This window comes from Exophiala oligosperma (genome assembly GCF_000835515.1).
Source record: "Exophiala oligosperma strain CBS 72588 unplaced genomic scaffold supercont1.2, whole genome shotgun sequence".
NCBI lineage: Eukaryota > Fungi > Ascomycota > Eurotiomycetes > Chaetothyriales > Herpotrichiellaceae > Exophiala > Exophiala oligosperma.
Genome location: NW_015622819.1, coordinates 689,546 through 716,521, shown reverse-complemented (window position 1 = coordinate 716,521; position 26,976 = coordinate 689,546). Strand labels below are relative to the sequence as shown.

Genomic DNA, 26,976 nt, shown 5'->3' with positions numbered 1-26,976 from the left:
GACGCAGACCCAGACAGGGAGGTGTCGATCAATGCTTCTCTGCTGCAGCGGGCCATCGTGGCAGTCGACAAACTCTCGAAGTCTTTGAAGTTTGTTGTCGTGCCGACAGGAACAAAGGTGAGGTCGGAGCCCCGTCACTGAACGTCCTGTGAGCCTCTGGTTTCGAGATTGTGTCATTGTGTAGTTCCAGTCCGAGGAGAGTAGCGATTGACTCGAGAGGTGTTATATCTAGGCTTATGGAATCCACCTGCTCGACCGATTCCCTTTCAAGGATCGCCTTCCACTGGTTGAAACTCTCCCAAGGATCCCAGAGCCCGATGCGTCACGCATGTTCTACTACAAGCTCATCGACATGATGAGGGCCCTCTCAAAGGACAGACCGTGGTCGTTCGTCGACGTGATCCCCGACAACATAATCGGCTTCGTGCCCAACAACAACATGTACTGTATGGCGCAGTCTCTCGGCCTGTACCTGAGCCTGTACCACGAGATCGAAGGCCACGGTGCACAAGTGGTGTTCCCCGGTACGATGGAGAGCTGGAAGGCCAAAATCAACGACAGCAGCCAGGACATCGTGGCAAGGTTTTCCATCTATGCGAGCTTACACCCCGAAACAGCCGCAGGGGAATCCGTCAATGTCGCAGACAACACGACGCCGACGTCGTGGTCGCAGAAATGGCCGGTCATCTGCGAATATTTCGGTTTGAGGGGCGTCGCACCGGAAAAGGGCTCTGGACCGGATCCGGAGAAGTACCTCACGACAAACATGGACCGGTGGGTGGAGATGGAGAAGAAGTACGGTTTGCAGACGGGGAGAGTCACGCAAGCGACGAATTTTGTGGGATTTCCGCACTTCATCATGGTGTTGTTCAATTTTGACCGACACCTGGACTTGGATAAGATGCACAGAATCTGGGGCAGCGAGAAGGAGGAATGGGACGTGAAGACGTCGTGGTGGACAGCATTGGATCGATTCAAAAAGGCGAAGATCATCCCGGATTTTTCATGAGAGAGCAGTATCTTGTCCACCTGATGCTCATCAAGAGCAAGGGTGACGGACGTGGTAAACCTCAAAGGTATAAATCTCATGGGAACGAACCCGTTTCCCGCTAAAGCCACGACAGATTGGTCGGACTCAGAGGTTAGCCAGTTCATGCTGGAGGCGCGAAGGACCCACGTTTGTGGTAAGGTGAGAACGATTCCATGGAAGCTAAGTTACAGTACAATGCGAAGAACCAGTGGGAAAGCTCGCGTCGGCAAAGACTATGTTACTGTTGTTGAGCTTGGTAAAAGTTCGGGCGGCTCGGTAAACCAAGAACGTAAAGTGACAAGGATCGAGCAGTTTCCTCAGTGATTTGCAAGACGATCCCGAATCAAGATAAGTTGACGCTTTGAGGCCTTGAATCAAGAGGTAGAGTATTGGTCAGGTATCCAACTGAAGCCCCGGATCTTCCTTTCCAATAAGCACCCTATCCAAGGCCTGACAAAACCTGTCTGGCAGTGCATCACCAAAGCTATGGCAAAACCGAATCTGCAGGTTCCGACTCAGCCTTCAAGACTGATCGATCATCCTGTTTCTGCTGATTCGCAAGGCCCCGACCGTGCTTCGCCTATTCAGTCTTAACAGGACCGCTCGAACTGTGTCGGTGTTTGTGAATGTACTCGTAGCGTCCCGATAGGATTGGTATGAGCAAGGGCGGCATCATCCATTTTCCCGATCAGGTTTCCCATGCCTTGGCAAAGCATCTAGAGCGGCTGCGGCTGCGGGACGTCAGTGAATCAAAGTGGCCTCAGATCATCGCAGGTTCATTCATCAGACAGCTTTTGCACGAACATTCAATTCAATCTGGTCTCCTCTTACCGTTGTTTAATCTATAGAATGCAGGATCCTCGCTGATTACACTTGTACCCATCTGTCTTTTGTCGAGCTGTAATTCTTCACCCATAATCATGGCGTCCGCGTTGTTCTTTCTGGATCTGAAGGGCAAGGTAATGTGAACAGCGCACTCACAAGGGCATCTGCTGAATCTTACAGACCCTCCTTGCGCGAAACTACCGTGGCGATGTGCCCATGTCAGCGGTTGAGAAGTTCCCTGTCCTGCTCTCCGAAGCCGAGGAAGAGTCTTCTGCAGTTCCCCCTTGCTTCTCGGACGAGGGGATCAATGTAAGTCGCATGTGCTTTTACACTGGGACCCTGGACGCTGAGCATTTCATAGTATCTCTATATCCGCCACTCCAACCTTTATCTTCTTGCCTTGACGAAACGCAACACAAATGCCGCCGAGATCCTCCTGTTCCTCCACAAAATCGTGGAAGTCTTTACAGAGTATTTCAAAGAACTGGAGGAGGAATCAATACGAGACAACTTTGTGATCATCTATGAGTTGTTGGATGAGATGATGGACTTTGGATACCCTCAGACGACCGAATCGAAGATCCTTCAGGAGTACATCACCCAAGAATCGCACAAACTCGAAGTTCAAGCCCGACCGCCTATTGCCGTCACCAATGCTGTATCATGGAGAAGTGAAGGCATCAGATACCGTAAAAACGAAGTCTTTCTGGACGTCATTGAATCCCTCAATCTGTTGGTGTCTTCCACGGGCAGCGTTCTCCGATCCGAGATATTGGGTGCCATCAAAATGAAATGTTATCTTTCAGGTATGCCTGAACTTCGGTTGGGTTTGAACGACAAGGCTATGTTTGAATCAACAGGAAGGGCAACACGTGGTAAGGCCGTCGAGATGGAGGATGTCAAGTTTCACCAATGTGTCAGGCTATCAAGATTCGAGAATGACCGGACCATCAGCTTTATACCACCGGACGGAGAATTTGAGCTTATGAGCTATCGTCTCAACACCGCGGTGAAGCCTTTGATATGGGTCGAGTGTGTTGTCGAGTCACATTCTGGGTCCAGGATCGAATATATGCTCAAGGCCAGAGCACAGTTCAAACGGCGGTCGACAGCCAACAATGTCGAAATCATCATACCCGTGCCCGACGATGCGGACTCACCGAGATTCCGGACAAATATCGGTTCAGTGCACTACGCTCCCGAGAAGTCCGCCATTGTCTGGAAGATCAAACAATTTGGCGGGGGAAAGGAGTTCTTGATGCGAGCGGAGCTAGGACTCCCTAGTGTCAAGGGCGATGATGAGCGCGGTGGTGGGATGACCGGCGGATTTGGTGGTAGTATGGGAGGCATAACAGGCGAAGGCAAAGCGAAAAGACCTATCAATGTCAAATTCGAAATTCCTTATTTCACGACCAGCGGAATTCAGGTGAGATATTTGAAAATCATCGAACCAAAGGTTTGTCATATCTGATCAGGGCAAGATGACGTTTGCTAATTGGCCACAGTTGCAATATCCCTCGTTACCCTGGGTCAGATATATCACTCAGTCCGGCGATATTGCGGTTCGATTACCTGACGTACAAGGTTGAGCCTCACTTGCGTGCCTCGCTCTTCTCATGGGCTCTTGATCACCTCTACACTGTCCGCATGCTGTGTGGGTTGTGGCCCCTGAAGCAGCGTCCCGATGTCACCCCCTAGTGATCCCCCGAATACTGATTTTGACGGTGAATGGGATCTTACCGGCAGACACTGGAGGGGCGTTTCTTCTCCTGCACGCATGTTCCACCTTCGGAACATCTAAAGCGTGGAAGACCCAGCCGGCATCTTCAGAACGTTTGCGCCACAGAACAACCTGCGATGGACCTTGTCAATATACAACTGTCACACGTCATTGGACAGTGGTGTATCATGATGGATTATGCTATTGAAACATAGAAATTGGACCTTGGTGACATACTACGGAGTCACAGGCGAGCATATTACCTAGCTCCCCGGAATGAAGCAACCGTTTCACCTGTTACCCGATTTCGTGTGCAATGAACACGGTGTGTCGGCGGAGCATTCAATTGGCTTTGATGGGCGAAGGCACTGCCCCGAGACACATATCTTCTGTAGCCAGCGAGCCCAGTGTCGTGCCCTGAGATACACACGAGCACAAGACAAGAGGAAGACTAGTATTGCGAAGCTCGATCTTTCAATCAAAAATCACTTGAGATCATGAGACATCAGATGATTGTCGGTCCGCGCTGTCACAGTCTGCGTGCGACCAAGGATCACTGTGTGGAGGCTTTACCGACATTGCACGACATGTAACTGGTCGAGTGACTTGTGGTGACTCATGAAGCCTGTGAACTAGGATGTTCTTGCCAATCGAGACCAAAGCCACCGCAGTGATGGAGTAGAGGACATGCGGGTCGTAGGTTGGGACGCTATCGTTGTCGACAATGACTTTGACAGGCAGAACTCTGAAAATCTCATGGAAACAACCACGGGGCTTGCATTAGTCTCGTGTCACTTCAGTTGTACTCCGTACTGATTGCGTCCTCAGATTACTTCCTGACTTCTCACACCCTCAATCATGTTGCCTAAGCTTGACCGCTACCTCCGGGGACTCATTCCGGAGTAATCGGGTCAATAAACTACGTTGATTTCGTTTCAGAAACTAATCTCAGGGTCAACAGTGTCCAGGGACATCCGAGCTTCGCTTCGCCAACTGCTGGAGGACACCATCTATCTATCCTGGTCCTTGCAAGGCGGAGCGGAAGATCTTACCGCTTCAGCCATCTCAGCCATCCGAACTTTACACTACAAGATCGGAATATCAGGATTATTCATGACTCGGTCAGCCAGCCACACTCTCCTTCTGCTTGCTTCCGGCCTCTGACAGCATTCTATCTCCAAACATCGAAACCCAAAATGGTGACGACGATGCACATCCCCCAACCTAATCTACACCGAACTCGAAGCCTCATATTCCTGACCCCTGCTGCAGGTTGCCTTCTCAACTCTGACGGGAATGTTCCCGTCGCTATTTTCATTCTCAGCCCGACCAAAATCATCAGATGGTCGAATCACCAGGCATTCTCGCATCGGGGACGAGGGATCCTCCTGTGATGGCTCGGGCCTCTTGAGCGCCTGGAATGGGACTTTTTAAGCCACAACTGCAGCCTCATCGCTTCAAAGGGCCAATGGTCGAGCTCTTGCTCTTCACCGTCATTTCGAAAGCGACTAATTCGGTCATCATCATCATCCCCCGCAGCAAGAAAATGTGATCTCGAAAGGGCCGGAACGAGGTGGCTTTTGCCAACAATCAAGCCAAGCAGAGCTATGCTTCTGCGTCATTGGCTCCCAATAGTTTGGTATAGATTGCCATTGGCCCTGGTGAAGACAATTCGCGTGCCGTTTGTCTAAGCTGCAGTACCGAGAAGCACCATCTGCGAACCCTTGTCGTTGGGAAGTGGGAGGCTCCATGTGCGGCGCATCCAACATTACGGCCCCTATCTGCGAGGGTGCCTATATCCATCATGATCGCCTTTCGCCAAAGGTCGAGTTTCGTTTACTGACCATCTACTTTGAGATCACTTTTGAGGAAGACTACATGAGGCTTTCTTCATCGCTTTGTCTACGACGACTGCCCTTTTCCATCTTTGGATCTCTCTCCCGCCCAGTATGAATAGCAAAACAGACATTCCGGCCCCAGCTAGTGACAATGTGGATGGACTACGTAAGTCCAGAAATTCTCCCGCATGTAACAGCTGCAGAAACTCCAAAGTCAAGGTAAGTGTTGTCCGACTTTCATCCGCAAAAGCCGCTGCTCTAGAATCTGGTCTTGTTCTGATGCTCGGGAACCAGTGCTCGGGAACGATGCCCTGCGCGTCGTGTGTTTCGTCTGGAGAGCATTGTGTTTATAACGGAACATCGTATCGCAGAAGAACGACTGCATTGAGCCGCAAGGTGGACGAGCTCAGTCTCTACAAATGGGCCTTCGAAGGTCTCTTGATTTCCCTTCGAAACTCTCGAGATCATAACTTCATTAGAGTCCTTGAACAGATATATGATGAATCTTCCATGCAGGATCTAACGATTACGATCTCCTCCTCCCTTGCAACGACAGAAGTTCCCGAAGCCATTCAGAGCATGGTAGCGGACGTCAAATCGGAGCTCGAGGATGTCATACATAGAAATGCCAAACAGGAAGGCCGTCGCCCAAAGGGGTCTATCAGAAAACGCAGATCTATCAGAGTCCGGGAAATCTCTGGTGGACCCTCCAACCATCCATCTTCTTTCCCTGGAGGTTTAGAGTCCTGTAGTCCGATGCAGCGGATCAAGCACGAAGTTGGAAGTCCTCGGATTCCAGAAGCAACTGCTCCTGGGAATTTGGTGCTCGACATATCGAGCGAGCATGAAGCAAGGACTCTACAGCAAGGTCAAATGAGAGCGGCTTCTGGCTTAGGCCTCGGCGAAGTCATAAGATACTTGAATGAGTTTCAGAATCCCAGGATAGACCAGAGCGTCGATGGAAGGCCATGTGACCTCAATGATGGTATGTTGCTTTCAGACAGTGCATCACCATCCGCTCATCAAAGTCAGGTCGGGCGGTGGACTCGAGGCTGGGTACTCAAGCATTGTTTTCTTTTGTTTCAAAGGAATCTTTTGACAAGGTAACCGTCTCTATCCTTGATTTGAATAGGACTGATCGTGTAGGATCGTGTCACTTTCTCTGCCGATGACTGCTCGCACCATGAAGCCCGCAGGAGGTCACACCCCCCGATGACCGTGGCACCGCCAAGGACGGCGCCATTCACGCATGCTCCAGTCGAGGACCAGAGCACATACCCGTCCCTTTCCAGGGATGCTGCAGAACCGCAACTGCTTTCCAGTGCCTCGTCAACCTTCAATGATTGTCATGACATGTCCCCGAGCGTCCACAGCAGACGCCATCGATGGACTGATATTCCGCCATCAGTCTCTTGGCCAGCATCGTCCATGGCATTGCCTCGATTGGAACCCAATGCCAGGCCAATGGCGAAAGCCATCACGGATTACCTGAAACTTGCTCGCAATTTGTTGTCTCAAGGGTGTCCGGTGGATGACATCTTGGGTCCGGAAAGACCCTATGTCGATCTACTCTTTCGACGTCGGCGCCAATCCGACTCACATTCTGCTTGTCATTTTGCTGCGGAACTCTGTACAATGCTTGAAGAAATGGAATGGGCTTCCCGGCTGGCTCTCTCGGTCATGTTTACATTCTTGATCAGGGTTTGTGGCGTTTCGAAACCATCGTGGTGCACGGGCTAAACTTCTACATAGTGGATGATTTCACCATCAGAGGAAAACTACTTGAAAATCCCACAGCTGTACCGGCCAACATCTGCTCAAATCAACATACCACACAGCGCCGACATTGAACTGTGTCCAATTCCGCACCTGCGGGAGGCACTTTGCCACAGGAATTGGTACTTTTTTCCGGCACTGGTAAGCACCACCACTTGCAATTGGCCGAATCCGTCCATGGATTCCTGCACCGAGTGGGTCTACGAAGACGACGCCCATTCCGTTCTCACGGCAGATTTTATCATGCATGCCATGCACTTGCAAAATTGGACGGTTGGTCCGGGGATAATTGACATGTCTCCAGAGATTCAAGGTACTTTTGGGACAGAGGGTTAAGTAGGTATTAAATGTGAGGTTGGTTGGGCCGTTTGTGGTTGGGTTTACGTGAACGAGATACTTATACACAGATGGCGTCCTGCAGAAGATCACGAGGGTTTCGGAGAGTTGGTGTTTTGTAGTCTTGATCATGAAATTTGAGAGGAGTCGATGGATGGTTTGTCAAACATGAATGCATAATCCAGGTACAGCTTTGTATCTCGAATGAAGAAAAGGACTCCGTTGTGAGTTTTGGTGTTTTCATTTTTTTTGGCGTCTGGGGAAAATCAAATGACATCATTTTTAAACATTCAAATTCACCTTCTTTTTATTTTTTGAAAATCAATTCCAAGACGCCACTACAGTAGTTGTTCTACAGACTCTCATGAGTGAACACAATATTCCAGACTCACCATAGAACGACATCACTCATAGCAGTTCAGTCTTACGACCATGCCGTCCGCTGCTCCTCCCCTACCCACTCCCACCCCGGACGAACTCGATGACCTGATATATTTTTCGCGGGCCGGCGACCTCGAGTCTCTCAGACAACTCATAACGAATCTTTGCGCGACGCACTCGTGCCCACCTTCAGTGATCCTCGCGTCGGCCATTGACGTTGACGAAGACGGTCTGGGGTCACAGTCGAGTCTGCTCCACTATCCTGCGGCGAACGGCAACCTCGAGGTCGTGAAGTACATACTGGGCTTACTCACGCCCTCGGACGCACTGGGATCGAGCGTCGGCGCGACCACGGCGGACAAGTCAGCGCCAGCGCTCGTGAACCACAAGAACGTGAATGGGAACACGCCGTTGCATTGGGCGGGGATCAATGGCCACCTGGACGTCGTCAAGGCACTCGTGGGAGCGGGTGCGGACCCCGGGATCGTCAATGCCGCGGGGAGAGATGCAGTGTTTGAGAGTGAGATTTCGGCCAAGGAAGGGGCGGCCGAATGTGCCGAGTGGATGTTGAAGGAGTGCGAAGGGTTAGAAAAGGGTGTAGGAGGAGGCCAGGAGGAGGAAGGTGAGGCAGCGCAGGAAGATGTGGAATCGATGAGACCAGAAGAAGAGCCCTCGACGACGACGACGAAAGAGAATGGTACGACGGAGGGAAAGGCGACATGATGACGGATGATCTGGAGAAAAGAAGAGAGAGAGAGAGAGAGACAGAAATCGAAAGAGGCGGCACATGCAACCGCAAGAACTCTCCCGTCGTGGATCAGCCCAACAACACTTGCCAAAGTGTTCAACTTGAGTATTTCCTGGATGAAGATAATTCTCTGGATATCACCAAATACGTCTTTGAAAGTGGACGGAAGGAAGAAGGGCTCTTGCATGTTTTGAGGATGAGCGAGTTACCTCATGTCAGGTTTTTCAACATTGAGGCGCCAGATATGCTGTGAAACAGAAGCGCTTGCCTTCTCACGCACGACCTGGCCAAGGAACCGGAGAATCCAACATCCCACGAGTCAAATAGCAAATGTACATGAAGGCTACATTATGCTTTTTGGCCTCGACCATACCAAAAGAAAAATGGCCAAAAAAGCAGAAATGGTACAGTACACACCGCAAACCACAGTCGGACTCAACACTGCGCTTTTGAATGGGGTTCTTCTGCCCACGATCCGACTCTCTGACCTCCACCACCTCGAACATTGTCACTTGTTTCTCTCTCCCTCCTCTCCTCAGTCATCCCTAACTGGAACACATCGACATTCTTCTCCCTCCTTATCTGACAGACTGCAAGTTATGGTGGGACACAGTTTTCCGGTCTGACGGTCGACGACGCAATATCCATTGTGGCAACGTCCTACCATTTGACGCTTTGATTACCAAGACATAAGAGTCAGTCATGTCATTTTTGGGTTTGGATAGAGCTGCAGTTTTCGTGTTGGGCAAAAGCGGTGATGAGGGAAAAGGAACGAAAAAGGAAGAGAAACGTCTCTGGGCACATGTAACTCGTACAGAGTGACATTTGTCACACATACCTTGTCGATGCTATTACCATCTCGGTTCGGTCTGAGACAAGTCTCTTTTGCCGGTGTTGTATTATCTGCCGGCAGAGGTGAGGTCAGGGATGAAGGGATCAAAAGTACAAAGGTGGCTAGGAAGATTTTGGTGAAGAGCATTCTTTTTGGTAGCTTTCAGAGTGAAAAGAAATGTGTTCGAGAAGACGGTTTGACGGCGGTGTCGGTGTCAGTGTGAAGAGTACGAGGGCCAGTGTGATGAAATGCTCTACGACGGAGTACGGATAAGGGGGTCACTTATAAGCCTATCTACAATCGAGCCATCGTCATGGTCATCGTCAGGTTGTTCTGGATGTCTCTTTTACGAGGTCTCACACACGACGGGCCGTCGAACTCGTTTAGCGAGAGCCAAAAACTACAGTGACTAAATATTCGGTGTAGGGAGGGTTAGGTTTCGCTTTACAAAGCTTTACATTACACCATGATGGTGTCCCGGTTGAAGAGGTTCGGAGTTCGACCCGTAATCCGTGAGCTCATGCGAAGCTGAGCTGAGAGCGAACAGTTACCTAGTTGGTACTCGGTACGGGAGGAAGTCAAAAAAGAAAAAACAATACGAGGAATGCCTGACTCCTTGACTACCTCTGCTCTTTTTCGAGTTCGGATGACCAACAGTTTTTATTTTATTTTTTTGGTTCGAGGCAAGCGATACGAGAGGGGGGAGGTGATACCTTTTAGCTAGCTGGTAGGCTGAAAATTTCATTCGGAATCTCTTTACTCGAACACGAGGATGACCGATGAGGTTGGAAAATGAGTATTGAGCGTACACACCCAAGTCATTCGTATAGACTTACTCTAACCGGGGGGGGGGGGGGGGGGAAGGGCGCCCGGGCTGACTCCGCGATTCTGGATTCGTGCCCAACCATCAGAAATACGAGAATATATACAAAATACGAGACATGTACAGCTGTACAACAACTGGTTCACCTAACCACCTGGCACCTTACCTCAGCTGAGTCTTGTCAAGCCTCCCAATGTTTGTCCAACCCTTCTCGGGTGCAATGTGTCATGGTTCACGGGTCATATGGGCTGTGGGAAACATCATCCCCGACGCACCACAAAAATCAACAGAGTTGAAAAAGGTTCAGGGTTGCTTACGTTGTATAACACAGTATGCGTTTGAGATCTTACACATCTAATCGGTCCATGAGTCGCTCGAACGAGTGCAGACTCAGCCTTGTTATTCGTAGTCGTGCATCTTCACTGGGCACGACTCCAGAAATACCCATTCAAATACCCCCGTCATTACCTGACTCGTACGTATCCCCCCCTTCTACGAATCTTCCTCACCAACCTTCTCTACGCATCATCCTGACCCTGACAGGTTTCACAGGATTCACCGCACCACCTCCGGGTTTTCTCCCAGGATGAACCCACCTTCCGCCGTTTCCGACCGGTACAACGTCCCATTGCATGACGATGGCGGCCACGAACAACAAGACCTCCCTTTCGGCAAACGTCTTGCCCTTGCACATGTGCTTCCCACCTCCCCAGACTCTCATCGTGCCGTAATCGACCTTTGCGTCCGATGACCCTTGGGGGGTTTCCGATTTCTCCTCACCAACGGCGTCCTTGGTCCAGAATCGTCTGGGATCAAACCTCGTCGGGTCTCGGTAGTACTTTTCGTCACTCTGGTGCACGCCATGTGGGATACACACGAACTCGCCCTTTCGCAGGAGGAAACTCTGCGGCTCGCTCTTCCCCAACATCCTGGCATCCTCGTCGGATTCGGTCACGACAAAATCCTCCAGGATCTTCTTGTAACTCATACTGGCCGCCTCGAGTCGCATCGTCTCGAAAAAGGCCCCCTTGAGCAAGGGACACTTCGGCCACAACGCAGCCAAGTCGATGGTCAGGCGGGGGGCCTCTTTTATGGGGAGCCCATTGTCATGGGGAGGAACGAATCGGACATACGGAGCGACCTCACGACGGATCTCCTCCACCAAACACGGGTCGCTGAAAATGTACCACACCATCCAGAAGATGACGGCGTTGGAGTTGATGTTCATGACCCAGACGATCGTCGCGTTGCCCGTTGTCCAGGCACGTCGAGAACTTCCGGCCTTGCGGAACTCGGTCGCGCGCTTGACGATGACGGGACTCACGTCCGACATGTCGGTCCAGCGTGGGCCGGGGTCTTTCCCGTCGAGGTACTTGAACATGGCTTCGTGATGGTCCCCGATGGCCGCGAGGACACGCTCGCGCGCGGCCGCGGCGCGGGTCATGTTGGGGAACCAGCCGGGCAGGCCGGCCAGGAACAGATTGAGCTTCTCGTCCATCTCCCACAGGTCGTGCATGAAGTTGGGGTGGTTCCGGAGAAAGTCACGACCCATGAGGACCGTCGTGGCGATCTCGCCTACAAAGTACCTTAGTAGTTGCCATAGTTCGGCGTCGGCCACGAACGAGCCGCCGTCGCCACTCGTAAAGTCCCGCGAGACAATTTGTACGTCAGCCTCGCGTTCCCATATGGTTTGGTCCACGGGTGATTCGACTCCGGATATCAAGTTGTACGTGTCGGCCTCTAAAGCTTTGACGGTGTCGGCCAGCGCGCTCGCCACAAAGTCCTCTCGCATCAAGGCGTTCAGAGCACCGTGGATGGATCCCCAGACCGCTGTAGGGTCAGTCGCCCGTACCGAACCCCCGTCGGCCCAGAAAGTCTCCATGATGTGGTAGATGAAGGGTTCCATCGTCAGCGGCGCGTCTCTGGATATCAGTTGTTTCTCTATGCCGGGCACCGTGACGACGTGGTGTTTGCTGTTGGCCATCCACAATGTGAAGATTGAGCCATTGGCACCGAGGGACTTTGAAGCTTGCGTCAAAAAGTCGGTGCCGCCTAGAGCGAAGTTGAGGCCGTGACCGAGCCACGGAATCCAGTACGGTAGAAGTGGAGGTGGGCTGGCATTTTGTGTCTGTGATTGTTTGGCGTATGCCGCCTTTGATCTGATGCCCGAGGTGATTCGTGTGATGATGCAAAGGGAGACAAAAGCTATCAGGGCCGAAAAGAAGGGGTGGTTTGTGAGAAACGAGGTGATTGTTTGTCGGAGAATGATGACACGGCTTTGCGGCGTGGAAATCATGGCGCCGAGGTTTCGCGCATCCATCTTGGACTTGTAAAGCTAGCGTTGGAGGGGACAAACTAAGTACTGTGAGACAGGTCCAAAGGTTCTGAAAAGAATGATATGAATCGCTCTCCTATCGAGTTTGTGAAATGCCGGGTCGGTAGCAACTGCCAGGAGGTCAGCTCCGCTCGATTGAAGAGCTAGAGAGGCTCTATATGGCTCAATACAACGATCTTGAAAAATCACAGAAGCTATAGTAGAACTGCGCACAAGCCATGAGATGTTGATAAATCTGTTTGAACGGTGAGAATTGAGGGAGTACAATACAATCGAGGGGAGGTGGAGACTGGAAGCCTTAAGAATGTAATACTCCGTACAGAATGCTCGTTAAATAATCATTAGCCTTGGAGGAACAACAGCCTCGTATTTATTTCTTCGGCCCATCGACTCCCGCATCCTTTGTGGAAGATATATAATAAAGAGAGTCACGGGCGAAATACTGACCAAGATGAAATTCTTGAATCGACATATAAATTCACTTTCACAGACAAGACACAGAAGTGAATTTGCCGGGCAAGCATAGAGTAACCACTTTGATTTCATGAAAACCTGGAACCATCTATTCCACACCATACAGAACATTTGATCGGGGTATATATATCTCATGCATATCATACATTATTGACTGAGAGGAAAAGAAATGGTCCTGTACCCATAGAGACGTTCCACATCATGGCGTCACTTTCACACTAGAACTTGTCTGAAAGCACCTTCTTCAGCTTACCGCTTTCAGTCTCGTACTGCTGGATTTTTATCTGAGAACCCATCACCTTGGCCAGACAGTATTGCGTTCTTGGTTTGATCTCGCTAGGTGTCCCTGGCAATTCGCCCAGAATCTTTAATTCGTTCTCGTACTTTTCGACATTCTTGGTCTCGGTACTGATCAGTTGAGACAGAATGGCCAAGTCAAGTCGTGCTTTGAGAACTTCGTCATCGGTAAGATATTCAAACGCGGACTGATAAACAGGCCTGCCGGGCTTGATGCTATACGGTCGTCCGTTGGTCGAGGTGATCGTGATCAGTTCTGCCTGCTCAAGTGCTTGCAGGACAGCTTCACCATTACTGAAGAGAGGGTCAAGTAGCAGTTCATTATATCGCAGAACCTCATCAGAGGCCAAACGTTTGATGATCAGCCATGCTTGCTGTGGGGTCCATGTGCGGCTGGCGCTGTCGACATCAAGAAGATACATCTTCAAAATCTCCGAGGCAGATTGCTCAATAATTTGACGTACAGCTTCTGTTGGCATTGTTAGACAGGGTCAACTAGGACAAAGCGGGCGGTGCACTTACTTCCTGGGGATTCGCCCGTCTTGATCCTTCGGGCGAGGAATTCCAGATCCGTCAATCGACCACCAAGGATCTGGATGACGCTATCGAGCTCGTCAATGTTACTCTGCATTTGTGTAGACGACATCTTTTCCTCTCCCTCAGCTGACGAAGCTTCATCGCCCTCGGGTTTGAGATGCTGCAGAACGAGTTTCTTTGCCACTTCTGGCGTACAGTCACTGAGGGTGATTTGGCGGAACACCCTGTCAGGTAATGCCTTGCTTAGAGATTTCGAAAACGACACATCTGTCGTTAGGAAGATTACGTGTGCCACATTCTGTGTTGTCAATGTTGCTGCCCACTCACCCAACTTGTCGTACACGATGCTAGACGATCCTTCATTGTTTTTGTGCAAAAAGTTGTCAATCACAACAACAGGTCGGTACTCAGGATGAGCCTCGAGCCACTCATCGTCCGCCATTTGAGCCTCCTTTTCATCCTTCTTATTTCGATGCGATAGCGCAATCTTCTTCAAAGCAGTGGTGGTGTTACCCCATATCTTAGCCAATTGTGTGTCGAGGGTCTCGGAGAATCCAGTCTTGGTTCCGATTGTGCCCATTGCCGCCAAGTCGATCATGCTGCTGATACTGTTCATCCATGAGAATACTGGCCGATAGCCGACTTCGGCGGCCGCAGCAGCAATCGTAGAGCTGTCTCCCCGTGCTTCCTGAATCTTTTTGCAGTCGATGATCAATTTGTTGGGTCGACCCTTTAGGGCTTGGTCCATAACGAGTTCCTTCTTACCGGCTCCACGAGGACCCTGCACCACAATAAAAGTATCGGCGGTCTCGATCATCCATGTCTGCAACTGAGTAATTGCTCCTTGGCGATCTTCCCACACAATCTTCAGATTGTCACCGTCGCCCCCTTGCTTCCGGAGGCGAATATAGTCATACCCTCGGCTGAGCCAACTCTTCGCCCATCTGTAGAGTGGTTGATCCTCCAAGTGCAACCCATGTGTGATATGCATCCGGATGAAAAATGTTCGGATTGGATCAAAGACTGCAACTGACGCCGCTGTCAGTAGTGCTACAACCAACGGGAGCACTATTCTTGGATGGCTGGTGATCCAACTCCAGATCCAGTTCGCTTTGACTCTAGGTTCGTAGCTGAGCTTAAGCAGGGTTCCAGCCTTGCCACCTCCTTCGGCTGTACCCACAACATAACCGTGCATGCAGTTCTTGGCCATCGTCGCAAATCTCACTCGAGTGTAGTCAATGTATGCATATCTTGGAAGGACCTTGGAGTCAAAGGGTTCAGGTACAATCTCGGAAAGTTTGCCATATCTTCGAAACAAGGAGTAGAGTGTCTCTTGGGTCAATTCGGCGGCAGACGTTTCAGGAGAGGTCGGCAGAAACTCGACTTTGACCCGGGAGCTTGGGATGCGATAGAGATCTTCGATCCAGGGCTTCCCTCGAACGAGAAAAGCCCGCACTTGGCGGAAAGGATTGAACCATGGCTTGATTGGCTTCTCCTTGAGATATTCTTTCAGCGTATTTTCGAGTTCTGTCGTTGTGATTCCCTCCTCGTGTCTAAACTTGACAAATGCTCCTCCTTCTCTGAGTCTAGGCAAAACTGTGGTGACAGTGATAGGTAGCTTTTCTGGGAGGGCTCGCTTGATTATGCTCGACGGATCAGCCAAAGCAAGATCTGGGTGATTAACCCTCTTGAGGGATTCCGCCAAAAGCGTGTCAGCATTCAGGAATGGTATTCGAGTTAGCCACTGAAGCTTGAGGGGAAAGACATCTGAATATCAGTCAGCATGAACGCTTCTCGTTTCACTTGTGGCACTGCGCACTGTCAAAGAAAAGAATTCCTTCATTCGGCTTTGTCTCGATATGGCCGCTGTCATTGTCGCCGACTTCTGAGGACTCATTTCTCTTTCCTGCTGGAACTGTTGGTTTTATCGGTCGTGGTCGAGAGCTGCCTGTGTTGTGCAAATAATACTTTCTGAACAGTGCTGCTGTGGGCGACGTCCGCCGCCCCAAGCAACACCTGGTGGTCCTGAATATCAACATGTTGCGGAGGACCTCTAGCAGCACATCGATCAATGACTATGACCATAGGTCACTTTCGAACCGTTGTGAGCATCTGGAAGACCTTCTTGCAAGATGTAATGCCTTTCACATCTGTCAAGTTTTCCTGTCTCCATGACGGCAGAAGCATCTGTGAATTCATTGTGGTATGACGTAGTATTCAAGACGCGCTAGTAGTCGTATTGTGGCGCACGTGTTTTGCGGTCTGTGGCCGTGCACGGCTTCATTTTATTTTCCAGAGAGCAGCAGGCCATGCATGAGCTGCAGTTTGGACAAGGCCGGTTTTTCTCAACGTCGAATCCCCCTATCGACCATCTCTAGGACTGGTCAACATGGACTGGTTCTGGAGGTCAAAACCCTCCAAAAGCCATGAAGCCTCAGAGATTGACTCTTCGAGCTCTTCCAAGGCCTCCACCTCAATGGCTGCACCAGCCCTTGCATCGGCCACTGAACCAGCCAAGCCGACCCTTTCTCGAGAAGAACGAGCCAATCAAGAATTCCTCGAACTCATGAAAGAATTTCAGGCAGAGACAGAGGTCATTCCAGAGAAAAATACAGGGGAAACAAAGTCAACAAGAGCGGTACATAATGCATCCGTCGAGGTTGATATCTCACCTGACTCCCTTTACCCAACTGAAATATCCTGCCGTTCGTCCTTCGATTATGCCATGTTTTGCCAGAGTTTTGGGGGGCAGTTTGTCAACATTTACCGATATGGATCATTTCGTTCATGTTCAAATCACTGGGACGACTTTTGGCTTTGTATGAGAACACGAAATTGGGATGCGAAGGATCGAGCGGCAGCAATCCAAGATCATTACCGCAAAAGAGCCATGAAATGGAAGACTGGCCCAAGCAGTGAGGATGTCTGGGATGTCAGGACCGAGCCAGCCAAAGATTCATTTCAAGGCAATCTTGACGAGCTTGAAGCAGCAATTGCAGCATGGAGAAAGGCAAATCCCAATGCTGTAGACCCTTGGGAACAGCATCAGCAGCCGGCTTTCAATACTCAAACCAGTGCATAGGATGACCCATTCCTTATGCATGAATGGATCGTCGTATCGGGGATAGCGAGAGCGGGCTTCCGCGAGTGAGGCAAACACGGACGACGGCCAGCATGGCATCGTTGTCTCCTTCATGTGCCAAGCTCCTCATCATTTACCTGATTTGGTCGATGGTGCACTGCTAAATTGCATTTCCATCGCACGACTCGAGAGACTGATTTGTTACCCTTCCACTCTGTTTACTGTTTCGTGTGCCATTTGTCGCGATGACAGACAGACAATCGCCGAGCGACGTGCTCAATGAAGACGCCGCCATCCTCGAACAACAAGCCGCTTTGATCAGAGACGAGGCTGACCTCCTCCTTACAAAGTCCCGCCTCTTACATCAAGAATTCCTCAACCTCTACGATGAAGCCATAGCCCTTGACCGAGCCTCCAGTCTCAGTGCCGACGCTGCCTTGGGAATGCGCAGGGTCGCTGCCGATTGGGAGAATAGGGCACGATTGCTTCGCGAAGATGCGAGGACCATGGAGAGAGCTAGTGGGATCGCTGTTGGCGCTAGTCGGGGTACACAAGCTTCAGTCGCAACATCTCAATTGAGCCCACTGTTGCTCTCTGAGCAAGCTTCAGAGATAGCGAATGACAACCCGACCTCGGCCGCAACGGATTTGGATACCGATGAGAATGGAGTCCAACACGATACCAAGTCAAAGAGCCCGGAGCAGGAAGAAGACAAAAGCACCGGGGAAAATGAAGACGACCATCTGGACGGCAACGGAGGAGAGCCGGCTTTGGCATCTGGAGGCATGCCTGGCAAGGACTGCGACTTTGAGAGCGAGCCGACTACCTGATGAAAGCCTCTGATGAGGCCAGTTCTGAGATGAGGAGACTGAAAGTGTCAATATAGACCAGACAAGGACTGTAGCACCGAGCACGATTTAGGTCGCAGGGGTGGGCAACTTGTCCTGGATGAGCAAAGCATATTCACAACCACAATCATCCTTGAAAAACATAAGCAAGAACAAATGTAATCATGAGATGCACAATGCTCATATTTAGTTTCGTGAAGAGGTCGTTTCCTTCGATAGTGATAGAAAGGAAGATATGACCTATGATTACCCCTTTTCCCTCCGCCTTGGGCCATATGGCCACATGTGAATAGGCAGTGAGGTACAGTCGCCTTTCAATGCTTTCAGTCACGTGGAACTGCCGATCGTGTCTTTGTAGTTTGGTGATTATGCATAATAGTCTATATGATATATCGTGGGTAGATTTAAACGTCTAGCTGCCAATAATGATTTGAAGGTATCGTATGCTGTGGTGCATAGAAAGCGGCTTGGAGAAACACCTCGGCCGTCTTGTTGGTTCAAGAAGACGATCCTTTTTCACTCTCTACAAACCTCTAGGTTGTTTTATGTTTCCAATGGCCACATGCGGACATGTCTATACCGACAATTGATCTGAGCAAAGCGGAGATTTCAGTGACTCGGACTGAACTACTCAAGGAGTTGCGCCATGCCCTCCTCGAGGTCGGTTTCCTTTATTTGACCGGTTACAGCGTCGACCAGTCTACCATTGAAGACCTTGTGCGTGTCTTGCCCTATCTATTTGGTTTGCCGGAAGAAGTGAAGGAGTCAGTCGCGCTCGTGAACTCTCCTCACTTTCTTGGTTATAGCAAGTTTGGTTCCGAGACTACTGCCAAAGTCCAGGATCATCGAGAACAATTCGAACATGCGAACGAGTTGAAGGGTAGATACGACCAGGACGATACTTTGCCACTATACACCCGATTGCAAGGTCCGAATCAATGGATCAAGTCATCAACCAGTGTCCCAGGACTGCGAGGAAAGGTGGAATCCTACATCACAGCTTTGCAGGAAGTGGCATCCCAGTTTCTCTCGCTGGTGGAAGAAGCATTGGACTTGCCGCACGACAGTCTGGCCTGCTTTACTGGGCCTCAAGACAGGTTGAAGCTCGTTCACTACAGGCCCTCCTCGACAGATGCAACGCTAGACGCACAAACACAAGGCGTTGGACCTCACAAAGACAGCTCAGGCTGGATGACGTTCCTACTACAGGCTTCGGACCCATCGATCAAGGGACTTCAAGCGCTGTCGAAGAGTGGCGAGTGGCTTGACGTTCCATCTGTGCCGAACACGCTGGTCGTCAACATGGGCCAGGCCTTTGAGGTTGTCACGAACGGCGTGTGCAAAGCTACGACGCATCGTGTCCTGCTCCCCCCTGGCGACTATGATCGCTACAGTGTCCCCTTCTTTCAGGGGGTGCGCCCTGATTTGACCAAAAGAGACCTCCAGGCCTTGTGGCAGCACTTTGACCAGGACCGATGGCACACGAGAGAGTCGGCAGAAGGCCAGAGGATCGATAGTCCGTTCCTTCAAGGGCAGTACGACACCTGGGGCGAGGCACAGCTGAGAACGAAAATCCGAAGTCACAGAGACGTGGGGAGAAAGTTTTATGCAGATGTTTTTGACAAGTACATCAATGACAGTTGATAGATGAAAAGTACTGTTTGAGATACCGTAGCATCCATTCTGGCCGTTCAATCGTCAACCCGGTAGACCTTGTAACTTTTACTCGACGACAACGTCCTTGCTGGTGTCCAGCTCCTCGAACCTTCTCAGATCCATTTCTCCCTCGAGTAGGGGTTTGACGTAGGGGTCGAAGGTTTTCCAGTATGGGTTCTCCAGGTGATACTTCTGGCTACTCTCCTGCTCGTAGCGTTCGACAATGGTAAAGTCCCTTGGATCGTGGACGGATTGCATGACGAACCATGAGACGGTTTCCTTGTCCTTGGAGTAGACTCTTGAAGCTTCGATGAGTTTGTTCTTGAGCTTTTGGATGATTGCTGGGTCCGAAGATTTGGCACGCATGTGCACCGTGATAGTGTAGACCATTTTGAGAGGCGAGGGGGGTATGGAAGCTGGTGGATGTTGATCTTTGGTTCGTCTCGACTTCTGTTCGCTTACTCGGCTGGGCGACCAGTGTTGGGAGTGGGAGAATTCAGAATTTGGTTGACTGTGTCGGCATGTAAATTACTCAGAATGTTCCATACACAATTTACATTTCCCCCCTCTCTGTTCATCGGTGTCTATTGGGCATATGCTCGTGTCATGCTGGAGTCCGGGCAATACTTGACGAGGCCGTCTGACAGATCTCTTTTTGTCATTCAGAGGAACTGATTTCCTGGCTGCTGCATTGGCCCATGCGTCATTTGAACCAAGCATTTTCGTCAACCCGCCGATTCCGTAGATGAAGCTCATTTTTACACGTGTCGGAGCGACCACCAATAGCGCAACAGCCATGACGCTGGTACCCTTTTCTTTCATGCCCATGGCTTCGGTTGACATTTTGCACGCTGCATCTTCCCGGGGTTGATGGCCCTCTCTCCCTTGTGCTCGCGCTGTTGTCGTTGTTCCTGCGCGAATAATAAACTCATGCAGATTCGCGTCTACTGTTAGCATGACCTCGATGTGTGCAGTCACCCGTCCAGGACATGAAGTTCGCAAAGTGCGTAGAGACTGATTCCTGCTCGGTACTTCCTCAGCCACTGACATAGATTAGGGAACTGGAGGACGAAGCCGTCCCCGAATGGAGAGTTAAGTACCTGAATTATAAGGCAAGGAAACTTCTTCTCGGCCGTACCACAGATGGCTAATTGTAGTAGCAAGGGAAAAAGAAGATCAAGGCCATCTCCAAAGCCCTTCGAAACATCAATCGCACTCCGTCCACCCCTGCTCGCCCTGCGCTCGTTCCTGAGGATTCTTCGGAGAGAATACCATTCACGCATTATGATTTCACACGGCCCCGTCCCAAGACGTCCAATACCACACATTCGCTCCCCGAAATCGAAGAGGTAGCGCCAGAAAACGAAAGAGCAGGTTCTCCGAGACCAACACTGGAACAGACCGAAAGCAGAACTTGGTTTGCTCAGTCGCCACCCATCCTCATCCCTGGAGGTCCCAGTCAGGACGCAAGTAAGTTACCAACGCCAGAACGGACACCACTTGCCAATGCCCAGACGAATCAAAACAGATGGCAGACGAGGTATGGGAGTATCATTGGTACGCCACCAGACGATGAAGGAGAAACGCCCGGACATTTCGCAGCCTTGGAATTGCCTGATCCTGCTATAAGTCCGGTTGTTCCAGATCGAAATGAAACAGTGTCAGCAGAATCATCGGGCCAACAGGTTATGAAACTACCAGAGGCTGCTCAGATACCCCGCGCTCCAGATGCGTACCATGTCGGTGAAACCACTCCGCCAGCCAAACGAAGCCTCAGAGGCAGCATTGCCCGGAGGATGTTTAGGGCTGGGAATGCAGACAAGGACACAAAAGGCCAATCTTCTTCTCTTTCGGAGAGCCATACTTTCCCGCGTTCGCGAATACGAAGACTGTTTACGGCGCAAGCTCTGGACCAGCCCACAGTCAATGATGTTCAGCTGGAAGCATATAAGGAGCTCGACGCCAGACAGGGGGAGTTTTTCTTCTTCTTGGACAAAGAACTGGACAAGATAGAGACCTTTTACCGGATGAAGGAAGAGGAGGCTTCTGCTCGACTTCAAGTACTTCGAAAACAGCTGCATGAAATGCGAGACCGCCGATTGGCGGAAATTCTCAAAGACCAAAAACCTCAGCGTGGCACGTCTCAGGAACTACCTGACGGCGCGTATGTAAATGGCCCTGGCGGAAAGGAAAACGGCCAAGCAAACGATTCTGGTCCAAATTTTCTCAAGAAACCGATTGAAGATGCTCTGGGACGCCGTCATGCTCCTGGCAAGACCAGCAAAGCCATGCAAAAGTTAAGTTCCCCGCCTGGCCCAAATGCCCAAAGGCGAATCGAGGATGCCAAACAAGATTACGTGAGGAGGAAACCGCACGACGATGTGCCGTACAGATTTGCAAAGCGACGACTCAAGCTTGCTTTACAGGAATTCTACCGCGGCCTGGAATTACTGAAATCTTATGCCATCCTGAACAGAACTGGATTTCGGAAAATTAACAAGAAGTACGACAAGGCTGTTCAAGCTCGACCACCACTGCGGTACATGGCGGAGAAGGTTAACAACGCTTACTTCGTCCAAAGTGATGTTATCGACAATCATCTTGTGGCAGTTGAGGATTTGTACTCTCGGTACTTTGAGAGAGGCAACCACAAGATTGCAGTTCGAAAGCTGCGTTCCAAGCTAGGTGCAGGTGATCAGTCTGGCACTACCTTTCGCAATGGCCTGTACGTTGCAGCTGGCGTCTGCTTTGGCATTTCCGGACTGGTCAATGCGTCCGACCACCTGTTCGGCGCAGACCCGGTGATCAAACTGCAGACGTCATATCTTTTGCAAATATATGCAGGATACTTCCTTGCGCTTCTCCTGTTCCTGTTGTTCTGTCTGGACTGCCGGATCTGGACCCAGTCTCACATTAATTATGTCTTTGTTTTCGAGTACGACACACGACATGTTCTCGACTGGCGACAACTGTCGGAAATACCTTGCTTCTTTCTCCTGTTGAACGGGCTGTTCCTTTACCTCAACTTTCAACTTGACGCCAGCGGCTCTTTTTACGTTTACTGGCCGGTGATCCTAATATTTCTAACACTCCTCATCATGGTCCTTCCTTTCCGGATTTTGTACCATCGCGCACGGCGTTGGTGGGGCTATTCAAACCTCCGACTTCTTCTAGCAGGCTTGTACCCTGTTGAATTCCGCGACTTTTACCTTGGCGACATGTACTGTTCGGAAACCTACGCCATGGGCCAGATCGAAGCATTTTTCTGTCTGTATGCCAACGGCTGGAAGGACCCTCCACAATGCAACTCGAATCATTCTCGCCTGCTTGGTTTCTTCACTACCTTGCCCGCTATTTGGCGTGCCTTGCAATGTCTCCGGCGCTACTACGACTCACGGAATTGGTTTCCTCATCTCGCCAATTTTATGAAATACTGCTGCAATATCCTATATTACATGACCTTGTCATTGTACCGGATAGATCGGAGCGACACGTTACACGCCGTCTTTATCACATTCGCTGCTATTAACGGAGTCTACTGTGCGTTCTGGGATGTGTATCTCGACTTTAGTCTGGGCAACTTCTGGGCTAAGCATTTTTTCCTCCGCGACCAGCTCGCTTATAAGAAAGTTTGGGTGTACTACTTCGCCATTATTGCAGACGTGGTCCTCCGACAGCAGTGGGTATTCTATGCAATCTTCACTCAGGATCTCCAGCACTCAGCTTTGATGTCTTTTTTCGTAAGTCTGGCCGAGGTTTTGCGCAGAGGAATGTGGAGTTTGTTCCGTGTCGAGAACGAGCACTGTAACAATGTCGGCAAATTCCGTGCTTCGAGAGATATCCCGCTGCCATATGAGATTACCGAATCACCTGAAGTCACAGGGAAGTTGGTTTCACCAGAAGATGCAAGAAGAGCCCCTGGCACCCCAGCAACGATCGGACAGGCGGATGGTCATGTTGCTACAGGCGCAGACCTAGAGAGGCAATCTACCCGGGACTCATCACTACGACTACGCAAATCGAAGACATCTAGCGGAGGCGCACCACTTACACCTGGCATGCAGGCTCTGCGACGAGTCGGCACTGTGATAGCATCAGCGCATGCGCAAGATTTTCAGAAACGGCGCAGACCTGAAACTGAAAGCCAAGGCCTGGTTGACGATGAAGCCTCTTATGCCGAAGGAGGTGCTGATTCGGATGAGGAGGATGAAGAAGACGAGGATGATGGTGGCTATGACGAGGTTGCCGAGCTGCGTAGGCAGCAGGCCGAGGATATAGAAAGTGCCAGTTCAGCTCGAGTGAGGAGGGTCGGCTAATATGCTCAGCTCATAGTACGTGACAGGCTCTCGAGTGATGGCTCATTGGATAGAGTGGACTTATTGTAGAGATTTCTATGGTAATGTTTTGGGTAGAAATGAAAAACAAACAGTACGAGAGCCACCACGACCAAGGCTTACCCATGTGGGTTGAGTTCATTGTTTGCTGGAGTGGCACGAGTACCTACTGTAGGTTGTTGGAGCGCGGGAAAAGGACATTGCTAGTCAGCCATCTCACTACCGGCACTCCGTTCCGCGTATACATTGACGCTTTTGGAAGACATCCTTGTACTTGTGCTCTTTCCAGTCATTAATCAGCATCTTTGGGACCCTTGACGGACGGAGAGATTGTTACACCTTGCTCCGCGGATTGAATTCCACGAGTATTGACGCCGCACAGAATGGAGTATCATCATCTACCTACCGGGGCAGGTTGTGGTTCCACCCAAAACCCGCGCGCTAACCACATTTCGTATTTCTGATCAAGACAGTAATGAATCTCTACTCGGTACAACCTGGTGACGCTCATACCGTTGCCTTCAACACGATCCAACTGGACCTAGTATTCTCATCCTCTCCAATGAATACTCTTGCTATGGCCCATTGTCAAGGGAAAATCAATAATGAAGGCTGCAAGATGGGAATTGACGAGATGTTCTTACCTCCGTCCTCCATAGGGTTCTATTCTAATGTCCGAGATGTGTAGGAGCAAACACAAGGTATAAAAAGGCTCGTGTGAGAAGGAGATTCTTTGAAGTTGTATTTTGTATTCCATCGCACCAAACATCTTTCTCTAGCAAAGTTCTCGACTCGACGAATTCGTACTACATCAATCTTTACCAATCTTCCAACTTCAACAAACACCAGTCCAACAGCATGCGCGTCTTCATCACAGGAGCATCTGGCTTCATTGGCTCGGCGGCTGCCAAAGAGCTGATCAGCAACGGTCACCAAGTCCTCGGTCTAGCTCGTAGTGATGCCTCGGCCGACACGGTCACCAAAGCTGGCGCTGAAGTGCTCCGAGGACACCTGGAGGATCTCGAAGCGTTGAAGAAGGGCGCGAAAGAATCCGATGCCATTCTGCACCTTGGCTTCATCCACGACTTTAGCGACATGCCTCACAATACCGCCGTTGACCGTGCGGCCATCAACGCCATGGCAGACGCCATTGCAGGCTCGGGCAAACCGCTGATCATTGCCTCCGGTAGTCTCATGGTCGCGAAAGGCGCCGTCGCCACCGAGGACAGCGAGATCTCACGAGATCCTGGCCCCTATGACCGCTGGAGGTCCGAGGACCTCATTCTTGCCTTGACCAAGGAGAAGAATTTCCGAGGTATGATCGTCCGTTTTGCACCGACGGTCCACGGCGCAGGGGACAAGGGCTTTGCGAAGATCTTCGTTGACATGGCCCGCAAGAATGGTCGTGCCTTGTACACCAGTGCATCTGCTCGGTGGCCCGGCTGTCATCGTTTGGACGCTGCCGTGTTGCTTCGTCTTGCCTTGGAGAAGGGCAAGTCTGGTGGAATCTACCATTCGACTGCGGAGCAAGGGATCTTGTTGAAAGATACCCTGGAGTTGATCGGCAAGCGTCTGAACCTGCCTGCTGAATGCGTGACCGTCCAGGAAGCTGCTCAGTCACTTGGCTTTTTCGCCCACGCCATGACAATGGACAATCCTACCTCGAGTGAGAAGACTCAGAAGGAGCTTGGCTGGCAGCCGAAGGAGGTTGGTCTGCATGAGGACATGCTAGCACACTATTTTGATTAGATTGTAGACATCACAGGTGGTTGATAGCATATGACATTGAGCTAAACTGATGGCTTTCATGTTTTGATTTCGTTGAATCTTGTGGTAGTCGAGCGATTCTCGGCTAATAATCGGCTGCCGGTGCTTCAGGTGGTTCCGCACTCGTATCTTCATGAATCATGGTTAATACGTTCCATGGGAGACCAGATCATGTTACTCCTGTCTCTCTCTTTAATGAGTCAGTGTTTACGGGGGAGCAATGCCACCAATCCCTCCAGCTCCCGTGACAGCGTGGAATCATCGCATAGTATGTTACTTTCAGACCTATCATCACAACGATGAATACGTGTCTCTTCTCCCACTCATCACCAACCCGTCCGGGGTTACGCATGTCATTCTGGCGGCATTGCATGTAAACTGGGCCCCAGATAATCTCACACTCAACGATGATCCACCAGATCACGAGAAATACACCCAGCTCTGGGACGAGGTGGTGGTGCTACAGGACTCTGGCATCAAGGTTTTGGGCATGCTAGGCGGTGCCGCCCGAGGCACCTACGCCAGACTCGATTACAGCGAAGGAAGGACCGACGTCCCTCTCGCGCGGTTCGAAGCGTATTACGTACCGTTACGAGACACGATACGAAAGTATGGACTCGACGGTCTCGACCTGGACATAGAGGAACCCATGTCTCTCCCGGGAGTGATTCATCTGATCGATCGATTAAAAAGCGACTTTGGTCCGGACTTTATCATCACACTTGCACCTGTCGCGACGGCTCTGATGGCGGGTCGACCTCACCTATCTGGTTTCGATCATCGATTGCTCGAGGCCGCCAGAGGAAGCAGCATATCGTGGTACAATGCGCAATTCTACAACGGCTGGGGTGGTATGAACACGACCGACGCTTACGACGAAATTATGCGCAACGGTTGGCCTGCACAGAAGGTGGTCGCAGGCATGCTGACGAACCCAAAGCACGGTGGTAGCGGGTATGTTCCGTTGGAGCTTTCGGCTGCGGTGCTGAGTCTGCTGGTGGAGAGGTATCCCAACTTTGGGGGTGTCATGGGCTGGGAGTACTGGGACGCTTTGCCTCAGGAGGAGAATTGTTGGATGTGGGCGTACGCCATGGGACTGTGCATGGGCATGAAGAGAGTAAGAGATGCTGCCATCATTGTGCGTATGGGCAGGAACTTGGCGTCTATCAATATCAACCGATGAAGAAGATGGCACGAGGATATGAAATAGGACTGGAGAGGGCATGCCCGACCACAAGGCTGACGCAAGGCTGTCTAATCGACTGCTAGAACCAATCACACGTTAGACCATTACGAGTACGATTCCCCACTAAACCTCATCTGGGCTGGCCTGCGTC

The 26,976-nt window shown here is 50.8% G+C and overlaps 11 protein-coding genes across 11 annotated transcripts; 8 read left to right on the top strand and 3 right to left on the bottom strand.

Moving 5' to 3' along the window:
• Positions 1-1,950: 1,950 nt before the first annotated feature.
• PV06_01742 (uncharacterized protein) lies at positions 1,951-3,444 on the top strand (the record flags this gene model as incomplete). The annotated part of the gene is made up of 4 exons (XM_016402368.1): positions 1,951-1,989; positions 2,036-2,164; positions 2,217-3,311; positions 3,361-3,444. 4 exons carry the CDS (start codon positions 1,951-1,953, stop codon positions 3,442-3,444), a joined length of 1,347 nt encoding a protein of 448 aa, XP_016266265.1.
• Positions 3,445-5,524: 2,080 nt separating this feature from the next.
• Positions 5,525-7,525, top strand: PV06_01741 (uncharacterized protein; the record flags this gene model as incomplete). Its single annotated transcript, XM_016402367.1, has 4 exons — positions 5,525-6,398; positions 6,446-6,516; positions 6,560-7,114; positions 7,166-7,525. 4 exons carry the CDS (start codon positions 5,525-5,527, stop codon positions 7,523-7,525), a joined length of 1,860 nt encoding a protein of 619 aa, XP_016266264.1.
• Positions 7,526-7,871: 346 nt separating this feature from the next.
• PV06_01740 (uncharacterized protein) lies at positions 7,872-10,314 on the top strand. Its single transcript, XM_016402366.1, has one exon. The coding sequence runs from the start codon at positions 7,958-7,960 to the stop codon at positions 8,627-8,629; it is 672 nt and encodes a 223-aa protein (XP_016266263.1). The 5' UTR covers positions 7,872-7,957; the 3' UTR covers positions 8,630-10,314.
• A 308-nt stretch (positions 10,315-10,622) lies between these two features.
• On the bottom strand, positions 10,623-12,850 carry PV06_01739 (uncharacterized protein). The gene has a single exon (XM_016402365.1). It carries the CDS (start codon positions 12,627-12,629, stop codon positions 10,815-10,817), a length of 1,815 nt encoding a protein of 604 aa, XP_016266262.1. The 5' UTR covers positions 12,630-12,850; the 3' UTR covers positions 10,623-10,814.
• A 263-nt stretch (positions 12,851-13,113) lies between these two features.
• On the bottom strand, positions 13,114-16,121 carry PV06_01738 (uncharacterized protein). The gene is made up of 3 exons (XM_016402364.1): positions 15,772-16,121; positions 13,938-15,719; positions 13,114-13,884 (listed from the first exon to the last, which is right to left on the bottom strand). Exons 1-3 carry the CDS (start codon positions 15,989-15,991, stop codon positions 13,337-13,339), a joined length of 2,550 nt encoding a protein of 849 aa, XP_016266261.1. The 5' UTR covers positions 15,992-16,121; the 3' UTR covers positions 13,114-13,336.
• Positions 16,122-16,341: 220 nt separating this feature from the next.
• PV06_01737 (uncharacterized protein) lies at positions 16,342-17,034 on the top strand (the record flags this gene model as incomplete). The annotated part of the gene is made up of 1 exon (XM_016402363.1): positions 16,342-17,034. One exon carries the CDS (start codon positions 16,342-16,344, stop codon positions 17,032-17,034), a length of 693 nt encoding a protein of 230 aa, XP_016266260.1.
• A 245-nt stretch (positions 17,035-17,279) lies between these two features.
• Positions 17,280-17,864, top strand: PV06_01736 (uncharacterized protein; the record flags this gene model as incomplete). The annotated part of the gene is made up of 1 exon (XM_016402362.1): positions 17,280-17,864. One exon carries the CDS (start codon positions 17,280-17,282, stop codon positions 17,862-17,864), a length of 585 nt encoding a protein of 194 aa, XP_016266259.1.
• A 588-nt stretch (positions 17,865-18,452) lies between these two features.
• Positions 18,453-19,526, top strand: PV06_01735 (uncharacterized protein; the record flags this gene model as incomplete). Its single annotated transcript, XM_016402361.1, has 1 exon — positions 18,453-19,526. The coding sequence occupies one exon, from the start codon at positions 18,453-18,455 to the stop codon at positions 19,524-19,526; it is 1,074 nt and encodes a 357-aa protein (XP_016266258.1).
• On the bottom strand, positions 19,406-20,102 carry PV06_01734 (uncharacterized protein). Its single transcript, XM_016402360.1, has one exon. It carries the CDS (start codon positions 19,926-19,928, stop codon positions 19,605-19,607), a length of 324 nt encoding a protein of 107 aa, XP_016266257.1. The 5' UTR covers positions 19,929-20,102; the 3' UTR covers positions 19,406-19,604.
• Positions 20,103-20,378: 276 nt separating this feature from the next.
• On the top strand, positions 20,379-24,107 carry PV06_01733 (uncharacterized protein). Its single transcript, XM_016402359.1, has 3 exons — positions 20,379-20,541; positions 20,596-20,650; positions 20,699-24,107. The coding sequence occupies exons 1-3, from the start codon at positions 20,528-20,530 to the stop codon at positions 23,852-23,854; spliced, it is 3,225 nt and encodes a 1,074-aa protein (XP_016266256.1). The 5' UTR covers positions 20,379-20,527; the 3' UTR covers positions 23,855-24,107.
• A 1,752-nt stretch (positions 24,108-25,859) lies between these two features.
• On the top strand, positions 25,860-26,822 carry PV06_01732 (uncharacterized protein; the record flags this gene model as incomplete). The annotated part of the gene is made up of 1 exon (XM_016402358.1): positions 25,860-26,822. One exon carries the CDS (start codon positions 25,860-25,862, stop codon positions 26,820-26,822), a length of 963 nt encoding a protein of 320 aa, XP_016266255.1.
• Positions 26,823-26,976: the final 154 nt, after the last annotated feature.